The sequence below is a fragment of the Solanum stenotomum genome, chromosome 6 (assembly GCF_019186545.1).
Source record: "Solanum stenotomum isolate F172 chromosome 6, ASM1918654v1, whole genome shotgun sequence".
NCBI lineage: Eukaryota > Viridiplantae > Streptophyta > Magnoliopsida > Solanales > Solanaceae > Solanum > Solanum stenotomum.
In genome coordinates this window covers 46,048,343-46,061,020 of record NC_064287.1, presented here as the reverse complement: position 1 = coordinate 46,061,020, position 12,678 = coordinate 46,048,343, and the positions used below count along the sequence as shown (strand labels likewise).

Below are 12,678 nucleotides of genomic sequence, written 5' to 3'. Positions count from 1 at the left end.
ATTTTTGGTTTCTCGTCTGTATTAGTCCATGGATTTGGCTTCTCGGAGCACCAAATTTTTTTTTTTGAAAATTTTTTTTGAGGACCTCCGTAATGAGTTGGAGAACCATCACGTATACTTACATCATTTTAGTGCATATTTTCGCATTTTACAGGCCAATTATTCGAAATTACCCAAATTCCTCGGTTTTTCGTGTATATTAGCCAATAGATTTGACTCTCCCGAGCACCCAAAAGTGTTTTTTTGAAAAAAAATATGAGGACCTCTGTAATGAATTGGGGAACAATCATGTATACTCACTATTTTTAACGCATATTTTCGCATTCACTGGCCATTTTTTTGGAATTACCCAAATTTTTTCAGTTTTTAGCGTGTATTAGTCCATAGATCTGGCTTCTCGGAGCACCCGAATTTTTTTTTGAAAGAACATTACGAAGACCTCCTTAATAAGTTGGGGAACCGTCATGTATACTAACACAATTTTAACGCATATTTTCTCATTTACAGGCCATTTTTTAGGAATTATCCAAAAATATGTTTTGACATTTGATCAATGAATGAGAAATATTTCTTGATATTTGTTTGGTAAATGAAAAATATTTTACAAGTAATAATAATTTTAGCAAATGGAAGAGTGTTTTGGTAAAGATTTTGAGTACAGAAGATTGATATTGCATAAGTATTTGTTGGAACCAGTACTATGAAATTAAACTAGTTTCTATAAAAATAACTTCCGTAATATTAATATTAACTCTTCTAATATTTCAGGTGAAGGGAAGTCACAAGAAATGCAAATGATTCAGACATAAAACATAGCGTTCACACTTGATTGTTACAATTAAGCTCCATGGAAACGCTTATTCACGGAGTGTTCCTCTTCTGCCTCAGGAAATAAGCTACTCCTACCATCATGGTGATGCTGATCAGTAAACCGACAAACGGCTAAAAAATAGAGGAAGTTAATCACACATAAGAAAGTCATTAGCCAGCAGTAGTAATCTAGATGACCTCTGTTTATGTTGGTCGCGAGCCAGCTTGTGTTGCCTCCGGTTGAGGTAATACTATCCACCAGGCTTACCAAGAGACTGTTAATTAAGTTGGCAAGCGCAAGGCCAAAAGTGTAAAGAGCTGCTGCAAAGCTGGACATGGTTTTTGGAAATAGACTGTATATGAACTCAATCTGTCCAACCGCATTAAAAGCCTCAGCCACCCCGTATAGTGCCAACTGTGGTACAAACCACATAGAGGACATGTTTAACACAGCGTTTGGGTCATCCTCAAACCCTGCATTGATTGCCTTATTGCGTCGTATGGTTTCTGTTATAGCTGAAAGTGCTGTAGCCAGAATGCCCAGAAATAAGCCAATCCCCATTCTGGAAAATGGACTTATCCCAGTCGGCAGTCCTGTATACCTTGACAGTAAAGGCACCAATGCACGATCGTAAAAAGCAATCCAGATTGTCAAAGAAAGAACAGTAATCATTCCGAATGATCCTGCTGGGATTTCAAACTGATGGGTAATATGTCTATCCACGGTCAGTAGTTGATATATCGAAAGTGGCTGACTGAACGACACAAGAAGCATAATACAGGTGGACCACATGGGAAGAACGGTAAGAAAACACTTCATTATTTTGACTTGTTCCACAGAGCAGAGACTCCATGGATCTGAAGCTTTTCCATCAGGTTTCAACTCCATGTGAGGATCTTCAATTATGCAAGCTCTATTCAAACACCTACAATATACAATGAATGGAGTGAAAAAAGACAAAATTTCAAATGAGTTTGAAGTTGTGGGTAAATGAAGATGTTTATACCATTGAGGAAAAGATGGAGACGCGTATACCTGAAGTCTGTGGATGGTTCGAGGAGCTTTGATTCAGGTGTTTTATAGTAGCAGTCGTCATTATAATTCAACTGAACATTGATATGTCTTTTTCTGAAGGCTGCGACTGCTACTTGAAACAATCCAGTGAACAAACTCCCTTCAGGTTTTGCTTTGATATAATGAGGAGATCCGATCAAGAAAACAGAAACAGATAAAACCATGAGCAAAGCAGGGACACCAAACCCAACTTGCCAACCAAAATGATCTTGGATATAAACAATTACAGTAACTGCAAGAACAATTGAAACTCCTACACTGGCATAGAACCAGTTGAAATAGCTATCGATAAGCCTCTCATTATCTAGATTTTCTTTGTTCTCCAATTGGTCGGCACCCAATGCTATGGAACAAGGTCTAACAAAACCAGCACCAATGGAAATAAGCCCAAAAGAACACAAAATTGCAGCAAGTTGGGCTGCTGTTGTTCCATTACAGTCATGTTGATACTGACCGCAGGGCAACGGCCTGAGTTGTGGAAATATTGTTGTGAGCCAAAGAACAAGCATTCCCTGTTGAAAGTGAAAGGCCAAAAATTGAGAACACGAATAAAGTAGAGAGTTTTAAGTATGTCAAGTTTCTAACATTTAAATAGCAAAGCTAAACATGACAAATTGAAAACAAGAATAAAGTGAACTTACAATAAGACTAGAGATGCTTCCAATAGCCACAGCCCTAAACCTTCCAATGTAAGAATCAGAAATAAAAGCTCCCAAAATAGACAATACATTTGAAATTGCTGACCATAAATTAATCAAAACTGAAGCACGAGCAGCATCCATATTGTAAAATTTTGTTATGTAGATTATCATATTTGGTTGCAACCCAAAACTTGCCAATCTCTCACATGATTCATTCACTACAATACCAACACGAGGAATCAATTAAACAACTTACAAAGAAAGAGTTAACAGAGAAATTATTACACATACCTATGATGAAAGGAATGGTTTTTAAACCTCCCTTTGTTGAATTTTGTGAGTGATTCAGTAAAAACTCTTCTTCTTGTTCAGTGTTATTCCCCATTTTTTGTTACTTCAATCAGAATGAAACAAAGAAAGGAATTTTGAGTATGAATCTCCCAACAGAAAAGATGCATAGTACATAAAGGAGTCTAAATGGAGTGACAAAAAGTGTATATAAACAGACTAAAGTTTCATAGTGGAAGTTTCTTTTTTTCGTCCATTTCAAAAAAAATGAAATCCACCCCCTACCCCATCTTTTTTAATTTCATTTTTTTTACTTTTCATATTCAATACGACAAGATTAAAGGATACTTTGATATATCTTTATTTTAAGATCACAAAATTTCAAAATTTTTATTTAATTTTTTAAATTTTCTTATCAAATCAAAATAGGTCAATTAAATTGAGACTGAGGAAGTAATATTTTTCATATAAATATACATTTAGCTTATGCTTACTAGTACTAGAATAAGATCCTTTTTCCGTACTGTCTTACTTTTAAAAAAATAATAGTAATAGTTATAAACATATTTAAGACAATTAAATATAAGGTTTAACTTAAATTGATTTGAAAAATAATATAGCGTTTGTATCAAGTTAAGTATATTACTTCCTTTAGAAAATAATAATAATAACTTCTTCTTCTTTTTTAAGAAAGCAAAAAATATGAGATTTAGATTATGCGTACTAAAGATAATATGTTATTTATATCAATTTAAGTATTTTAATTTTCTTTATAAAAAATAATTATAATCATTTTTTAAGACAATAAAAAATATAGGAAAAAATCATAAATACCCCTTATTTATAGTTACACTTTTTCCCCATTATTTTAGTTTATTTTACTTTATTTTCCCTTAATTAGGTTCTGAGTTTGCGTTACTTCAAATTTCATTAAATATTGAACGAAATAATTTTAAAAAAATTGTATTTGACTTGAATTATCAATTGAATTCTTTTTATTCACAATTTTATCAACTAAATATTTAAACTTAATAAAGTGCAATCTTTTAAATTCCTTTAACCGTTGATCAAGCCTCACTACAAAAAAACTGCTAAATTATGGCGGTTTATTTATAGGGGTCTTAAGAAACCCCCACTACACATTCAATTTGTGGCGTTTGTGTCAATCCCCACAAAATAATTCCTTTTGTGGCGGCTTAAGTGTGGAGGTTGTAAAAGACCCCTACTATACATTCAATTTGTGGCGTTTGTTTCAACCTCCAAAAAATTATTCTTGTTGTGGCGATTTTTTTGTGCAGGTTTTGTACTACAAAAGAATGAAACGATCTCGACAATTTATTTTGAGTATGACGGTGGTTTATAACCACCACAACGAGCTTAAAACGACGGTTTTTTATGCCGCCAACATCCCTTCTATTATTAATACTATTATAGCGGTTCAAAACACCCCCCATAAAATGCTACAAGTTTATAATGACTTTTAAAATTTGTATTACGACAGTTTCAAACCGCCATAAAATTCACATTTTATAGAAATATAATTGTATAAAACAATATTTTGGTAGTTTCAACCTGTGCAATATTTGGTCATGCAATACAACTTACTAAAATAATTCCTTACACTAAAATAAATCATACACTATAAATTTCTAAACAATGACCTGAAGCAGGGTACGTAATTCCAATATCTAAAATATATGTATCCCAAAATTACATCTAGATTCAAGTAAGAGTTTTAAACTATTCATCAACAATACAAAAAATAGTTTTGATCCTAATGATGATACTAACTGGCACTCGCTCTATCTCCATTATTGGTACCTCTATCATAGGATCTTCGTGCGTCCATAATTGGTAAAGAAACACTTTATAAATCTTGTCTCTGTCAAAGAAATTAAGAAATAAGTCGTATAATGATAAATATTGTAAAGAAAATTCATTGAAGAAAGATTGTCATGTGTGCTCATTGAAATATGCATGTGTACAGAAGAATAACAAAAATATTTACTTCCAATTTCAATCAGTTTCAGCAAAACATTTGTTGCACATTTAAACACCACAACTTCAATTTACAACACAAAATGACGAGATGTTTCATCCCATTGAGCTCTTCATTCAGCACAATAAAAAATAACATTCATAATGAAAGATTCCAACTGATTGAGCTCTTCATTTCAGCACAAACTGGCTACATATTTTAGTTCCAGTCAAAGACAAAATTGCAAAATAATTGATGATTTTAGCACATTGAGCAAACCAATTCAACATGTAATGACTATAGATTTATAGGTAGAGCTAATTGAATTACCTTATGCTTTCTCTAGCTCATCTATTCAACAAAAGAGGGAGCATCATAATACTTCAAATATATAATGAAGATAAAATAAGTACTTGTACTGTAGAGTCGAAAATAAGTGATTAAACACCTGTGGGATATTCCTTATGTTTATTCAATATAAGCCTTTTTTTTTCTTTTTTTTAAGTCGAAGTCGAATAAATTATGGTTATCGATTTACCGTGTCGCAGAAAACCTAAACTGAATGTAAAAATCAAACCATATGAAATGGTATAGTATTAATAGCTCAACTATTTGATGTCTCCCAAATCAGAGAACTTAGGAAGAATTTCTACATTGCACTATTTGTCAAAGAGTTTCTGCAATTTCTATTTTGCAGTGCAAGGGTGGCGCCTCGACTAGTTGCTCACATATTTTTGGTGAGATAGAACAACTTCCACCAGGCCAACGTTTTCAACAAACATGGAAATGAAACAATGCAGGACCATGGCGCTCCTTCAGAGTATCCATTTGATGTCTTTTCTCCACTTCTGAAACTTCAAGACGAGATCTAAGAAGACATTTCCACCATTGGAAACATAAAAAACAAGCCATAGTTCACCCAGCTATCAAGACCCTCAACCTTGCTCATTTTACCATGCATAGAAATTCAAAAGTTTGTGAAAGGACAAGAATCTTGTTGATCCTCAACATTTGAGTCACTAGTTGGATACTGAACATCTGAACTTGCAAGTGTTCGTCGTAAGTCTTGGCTGGACTGCCGAAGAGGATCATTGGAATTTTAATTGTGTTAATTTTGATAGATTGATTCATACTGGTGAACGTGAAGAACATGAGCTTTACATCGAAGCATCTCAAGCACAAACAGTGTACTATGTGGATGATATTGTCATTATAGGGTGGAGTGTTGCTATGCATCTAAAGCCAAGAGATTTATATAATATGGGAGAAGTAATGGAAGAACAAGTATATGAGAATGAACCATACCAAGAGCAAGAACTAGACCAATTTTTCGCTGATGGTGATGAGTATGTTCAGCTAGCTATGCTACTAACCTAGCAACAGATGCAATGTCTGACTGAGTTTTACCGAAGATTTTTGTTAATTCTATTTTTTTATTGAAATTTTCTATGTTGATATATTTATTGGCTTTTAATGGATATGTTTGATTCACTAGAAAAAGATTGAACTTTTGATTGGAGAAAGATTTTCTTTTAGAGATTTGATTTTAAATTTCAAAGGACTTGATTATGATGAAACTGTGCATAGTTCTTTCTATAGATAAATTGTAAGTTTAGCCAAGTCTAGTTAATTGTGGTGTTTAACTATCTGCTCAAAGCAACCGCGAGCGACCAGAGAGAAAGGACATGTCTGCTCGAGGAGATGGACTGACAGATCAGTAGTTGAAGACTTATTGTATGGCTATGAGGTTCGTATACTTATTCTGATATTTGTTTAGAATGTTCATTAACTGTGAAATTCCTTTTCGAAAAATATATTGGAATCCTTTCCTTTTCGAATACATGTTATTTGATAATTGGACGGGTGTTTGGAATAAGTATTCCATGTCTATAAGCAAGATTGTATTTCATCTTGAAAGAGGGTACGTAAGTCTCAGTTTGTGATCCCCATAATCCATTCCCTGTTTTGAATCCTCAACTATATAATAATGGTTCCAACTATGGTATTTCTCATAATTAATTTCTCACTATAGCTTCTGATATATCTCGACATGGTGAGATACATGACGTGAATGGTGAGAAGGTTGCTGTAATTTATTATGATGGTGAAAAACAAATCATGGAAGAAGAGAAAGACGAGAAACCATCAATATCTTGCTCCTCTGGATTTTAACTTCCTTAATTTATTGGTGTATTGTTTTTTTAAAGGTCGTACTTTAAAGCTCCTTCCTTTGATGTGGTATTTGGGAATAGTGAAGGCTGGCTACTAAGTTGCGGACAATATTGAGGAATCAAGATGTGTTTGAAGGTACAAACATCTTCTACATTTTATTGGTATTAAGTCTATATTGTGACCTGCTGAATTGATCTTATACCTATTTACTTTTATTGCGCTCAGTATTACTTAATGATAAGAAATCCTTGCTCGACATTTATTTTTTTAAAACCTAGTCAATCTGCCGCATTTTACTTTCAAAAAGGCCTTGAGATACTTAATACAAGCAAATAAAGCATAAAACAACCATAGTCAACATCAGGGGAGTTTTATCACAGACTCGTAGTGCCTGTGAAAGAGTCAGAATAGCAAAAGGGTATCTGCACACAAGGTAAGTTATTTTTCAGTTTCATAAAGAGTAGTTTACACATGAAAATATGAAATAAATAGCAGCATAGGCTTGCAATGCTCATAAAGCATCTCTGGCAGCAATTCTGGAGGTGATAGCATCTTCAAATGATGATACCTCTAGTTCCAAATTAGATATCTTGTTAATGTTTGTGAATCTAACCTGGTTTATTCTTTTTTCTGATTCCGTCAAGTCAATTTCATTATCCTTTATGACTTTTTCTGTGGGCTACCATCTCATCAGTCGATAACTCAAGCACGTTGCCAAGATGTAGTATGTGTTGTCTGTGATACCACATGTTTTAAAAGACTTCAAAATATGATAAAATCTCAAGTAGTTGAAAACATGCTCAAAATAGAGGGTTCACGAAGTCAGTGAATCTCGTGATTTAGCTTCAAATATCTTGTGTACTACTGTGAAAATAGATTAAAGTATAGAACAACCATAGTCAACATTAGAGGAGTTTTAGAGTTTTATCACAGACTCGTAGTGCCTGTGAAAGAGTCAGATTAGCAAAAAGGGTATCTACACACAAGGTAAGTTATTTTTCAGTTTCATGAAGAGTAGTTTACACATGAAAATATGAACTAAATAGCGGCATAGGCTTGCAATGCTCATAAAGCGTCTTTGGCAGCACTTCTAGAGGTGATATCATCTTCAAATGATGGTACCTCCAGCTCCAAATTATATATCTTGTAATGTTTGTGAATCTGGCCTGGTTATTCTTTTTTCTTATTCCGTCAAGTCAATTTCATTGTCCTTTATGACTTTTTCTATGGCTACCATCTCATCAATCGATAACTCAAGCATGTTGCCAAGATATAGTCTATGTTGTCTATGATACCACATCTTTTAAAAGACTTCAAAATATGCTAAAATCTCGAGTAGTTGTAAACATGCTCAAAATGGAGGATTCACGAAGTCAGTGAATCTCATGATTTAGCTACAAATGTCTTGTGTGCTACTGTCAAAACAGGCAAAAATACATCTAGGATAAGTGATGAATTCATAGATGCTACTTCTTGCTCTAGTGTTGCAGACTGCATTATGTCCAGCAGTTCTTTCTTTTGCAACTGGACTTGCCCATTTTTTCCAAGACATAACTCCCTTTGACTGTAGTAGGCAGTTGGTGGTAAGTGTAAAAATGTTGAGTTTCATCAGTGTTGTGACTGTCTTTTGAGAGGAAATCTGCAGTACTATTAGCCTTTCTAAATGTGTGCTTGCACTGGAAAAACTCAAGTTGGTTGATGAGTCTGTGAATGTCCTTGATCTGCTCCTGCAACTTCCAGGGACGTTAGTTGCTGTTTGTGATCCATTTTGTAAGTTGCTCCGAGTCAACCTCTAAGATGATTCTTTTGTATCCATATTATGTGCACCAGTATAAACCATGAGCTGCTGCCTGAACCTCTGCCAAGTTATTGGCACCAGTTCCTAAGGAAACAGTGTATGCATAAATCATGTCACCTTGTGAATCTCTAAAGATACCTCCCCCAACTATTTTTCCAGGATTACTCAAGGCACTCCCATCAGTGTAAAGGTGAAAGGTGTTAGGTGGAGGTCTTTCCCAGTTAACTTTCCAGACCCTCAACTCATGTCTGCATCCTTCTATAAGCTTGATCAGATCAATCCAAGAACTAGGCCAGCTGATATATGGATATACAGAGTGGAGTAAGTAAAACATAACTTTAAAAGTGAGGCACTTGACCCTTGCAACACTTGATTTCCCTGAACACCTATTTTTCCATAGGTTCCAGCAAATAAAGAGAGGAATGGTGTATGTTATGAGTTTCTGTACTTCATTCTTGCATTCAACATCCCACCAGATCAACAGAAGGTTTCTCAAGCAAGTATGTCTATGGTGAATACCAACCATAAAGAGAATTTGGTCTCAATATCCATCACTTACAATTAGAAATAGTGTTATACTTGATTTTGGTTCCTTATATATGAAAACCGTGTTAAGTTGTGCTAGAGATGCTTTATGTTTCTTAAGACGAATGTAATATTTGTGCTAGTGAAACAGTTTGGTAAGTTAGTCATGATAGAGATGTATCAATTCTGCATGTTCCCTGCAAAAGACTAGCTGATATAGAGGATATGCAGATCACATGTCTCAATCATCACTATGAAACAAACTATAGTAAGTTTTCTTATAAACGGAGTTAAGCTTTGGTATAAAATATCAAAATCTAAGATGTCTACCAGTTGTGGTTAATTGGTGATTTTCAAGTTAGGATTTGTTACCTGGTAGTGATTTAATGTATAATTACTTTCATTAAAGGCACAATTATAAGTATATTACAGTCTGATTCTGGAAGAGCTAAAAGTATGTTTCTACTATTTATCTTTTGTGTTGCACTTGCAGATTAGACCTCCATTCCCATGGAGACACTACTTTCAAAACACACATCGTCTCATCTTTGTGGTTGATAGAAATGACAACGACCATGTTGTTGAGGCAAGGGACAAGCTTCACAAGGTGTTAAATGAGGTAATTTTGATATTACTATAGTTTTTTTTTTGGGTATTTTTTTAAAGAAGATATATATTAACGACCAACTATTACATCCAAGAGCATGTGCCCCAAATTCCAAAGGACAGTCTCAAAAGGTTGCGATACTAGTAGGAGTAGTAGAAGTTGTAACAACAACAGTATTTACAAGCTCAAAATGGTAGGCACCACACTAACTATTTCTTGACATATTCAATAAACTAAGCAGGTAAGTACTTTCTACTTTATCAGCCCGGGTGCCTCAAGTGTACATTTTGGATCATGCTAAAAAACTTCCAGTGGAGTAGGTTGTGGGGATTGGGTACCCATACACACTAACTTGTCAGCCACTGATGAATTATACAGTGAAGTACAAGCACTCGCAATCATTAATAAGATGTGAGTAAAGCTCATTTGGTGTTGTAAGCATCTGTATAACATCTAAGAAGTCTCCTTCAATTTGTAATGACCTTAGGTGGTAAGACTTGGCATAAAGTCCTTGCAGTAGAGCATGCATTTCAACAATAGTTATGGATTCTTTTGGTATTGTTCCAGCAAGTCGGGAATCCAATCACTCAAAGTTAAATGTTTGTTCAGTCTATTTTGTTAGTTCAAGCAGTCATATGTGAATAATTTTATTCCTTTCTTCGATTTTGTTATTTCTTTAACTCTAGACCACTCATAGTCATGTTTAAGTCTCCTCTAGATTATTTGATTTTGTAGGTAAGCTTTGTTGGAATTTTTGAAGACCCCGGAAGTAAGCATACATGTCAGTGGGATTTTGCATAGGTCCTGTGCATAAAAAGAATGTCATGAAAGCTAGTGCTATGCTTGAGAGGAAGAAAGAGTATGCAACCATCTTGGCCTTTGATGTTAAAGTGACATAGGAAGCTCGGGAACTTTCAGATGAACTTGGTGTCAAGGTTTTTATGGCTGATTTATATATCACTTATTTGATTAGTTTGGAGTCTACATTGACACTATCAGGGAAGAAAAAAAAGGAAGGAAGTTGCTGAAGAAGCAGTCTTTCCCTGATTGTATCGAATTGTGTCTTCAACATGAGGGAAAATATATAATTAAATTTTAAATAAAAAGTAATTTTCAGTAGCAATAATATTGTGGCAGATATAAGCTGCCACTAATTATTTATTTTAATTTATTCGTTCATATAATTAAATTTCAAATGGAAATAAATTTTCAGCAATAAAAATATGAAGGCGAAATGAAGTTGTCACTAATTTTTTTTTCTAAAACATTTAAATCATATTGTAGCGGTCGAAAACTTCCACGTAATCTTTTTTTTAAAAAAAATTGAAATTATGTTGTGGAGTTTTATAGACCCCGACAATTTTTTTTTTTGGTAACATTATGATATATTGTGGGAGTTTAAATACTCCCACAATATTTTTTTCGAAACATCAATATCATATTGCGAGGGTTCTAAATTGCCATTGATTAATTTTAAAACCCCCCACAAATTCAAAATTTTATTTTGTGGCATACGTCATGGAGGTTGAAAACAACCGCCGTTATATGCCCGTGGCAAGGCTAATTGTGGCACTTTTAAAAACCGCCACAATTCTTTTTGTTACAGTCAAAAACCGTCATAACTAGACAAAAAATCCGCCACAATTTAACTGTTTTTTGGTAGTGCCTATATGACAACTTGATAGTCAAATTTAAACAACTGTGTGATTTCACACATAAAAGGAACATAGAATTTTAGACACAAAATGCTTAAAACAAAAAGGAAATATATAAATATATATATATATATATATATATATATATATATTATAAAGTGATAGTGTTATTTAGGAACCAATAAGTGACTGGACAAAAAGTGTATATAAACAGACTAAAGTTTAACAGTGGAAGCTTCATAATAGTCCAAAGTTCCTTTTCGAAGTTCCTTTTTTCGTTCATTTCAAAAAAAAAAAAATCCACCCCCACCTCCTATTCCAATTCTTTTAATTTCAATTTTTCAAGTGTCATATTTAATATTACAAGATTAAAAAATATTTTAATATATTTAATATATCTTTAATTTAAAATACAAGATTCAAAACTCTTTAGGGCCTGTTTGAAAAGTCACTCTAGATATTGAATTTAGTGTACTTGGGTGTTATTGCATTATCTGTCCTGTTTGATTGACCATATAATTACCTGGTCAGCAGGTAATTGAGTGTAATTGACAGAGTGTAATTACACTCTCCAATTGGGGGGGGGGGGGGGGGGGGGGGGGGNGGTTGTATTAGTGTTGTATGTGATGGTGTAGTGAATATATTTTAAATGTTTAGCTTCTTTATTTTTTGTTAGGTGTGTTGGTGCATTTGATATATTTTAGATAATCTATATACACCAAATTTGTTTTAATATATTTATGATATACGTCATTGTGGTTAAATAACTTGATAGTTTGTAGTGTATTTGGTTTTTGATTAGATTAAGATATTGTAACATCTCGCAATTTGAAATAACTAGGAAGAATCTAATAATTGGAAATAATCATTTTTGGAAAGAATGAAAATCTGGAAAATTTTGTTCAAGTTAGAATAAGTTGAGTTTTGGTCAACTTCAAACGGCAATAACTCCTAGCTCAGGATGAGTTAGATGTATTTTCAGATATGGTTGGAAAACTCTTGGAATAACCTTTCCAACGCCGCTGAGTTTGCGCGATTCCGAGTTTGTATAAGTGAGTTATCCCCTTTGGAAGTTGGACTGTTTGAATTAGGAAAGCCTAATCCGGATTTGGTAGGGTAATTTAGTCTT

The 12,678-nt window shown here is 33.8% G+C and overlaps 1 protein-coding gene and 1 long non-coding RNA gene across 3 annotated transcripts; one reads left to right on the top strand and one right to left on the bottom strand.

Moving 5' to 3' along the window:
- Positions 1-812: 812 nt before the first annotated feature.
- On the bottom strand, positions 813-2,911 carry LOC125867009 (protein NRT1/ PTR FAMILY 1.2-like). The gene is made up of 4 exons (XM_049547424.1): positions 2,818-2,911; positions 2,527-2,744; positions 1,847-2,397; positions 813-1,736 (listed from the first exon to the last, which is right to left on the bottom strand). The coding sequence occupies exons 1-4, from the start codon at positions 2,909-2,911 to the stop codon at positions 839-841; spliced, it is 1,761 nt and encodes a 586-aa protein (XP_049403381.1). The 3' UTR covers positions 813-838.
- Positions 2,912-6,183: 3,272 nt separating this feature from the next.
- On the top strand, positions 6,184-10,723 carry LOC125867057 (uncharacterized). Of its 2 annotated transcripts, XR_007446604.1 has the most exons (5): positions 6,184-6,539; positions 7,000-7,099; positions 9,781-9,906; positions 10,136-10,305; positions 10,630-10,723. It is a non-coding gene; the product is annotated as an uncharacterized LOC125867057 (long non-coding RNA). The 2 variants fall into 2 exon arrangements; XR_007446603.1 differs by lacking the exon at positions 10,630-10,723 and having other exon boundaries at positions 6,188-6,539; positions 10,136-10,588.
- The last annotated feature ends 1,955 nt before the right edge of the window (positions 10,724-12,678 follow it).

Coding starts and splice junctions, on each gene's coding strand:
- LOC125867009 (XM_049547424.1), bottom strand. CDS start 2,911: ATGGGGAATAACACTGAACAAGAAGAAGAGTTTTTACTGAATCACTCA. Junction 2,745..2,817: donor AACCATTCCTTTCATCATAG/GTATGTGTAATA, acceptor TTGGTATTGTAG/TGAATGAATCATGTGAGAGA. Junction 1,737..1,846: donor GAACCATCCACAGACTTCAG/GTATACGCGTCT, acceptor TGTATATTGTAG/GTGTTTGAATAGAGCTTGCA.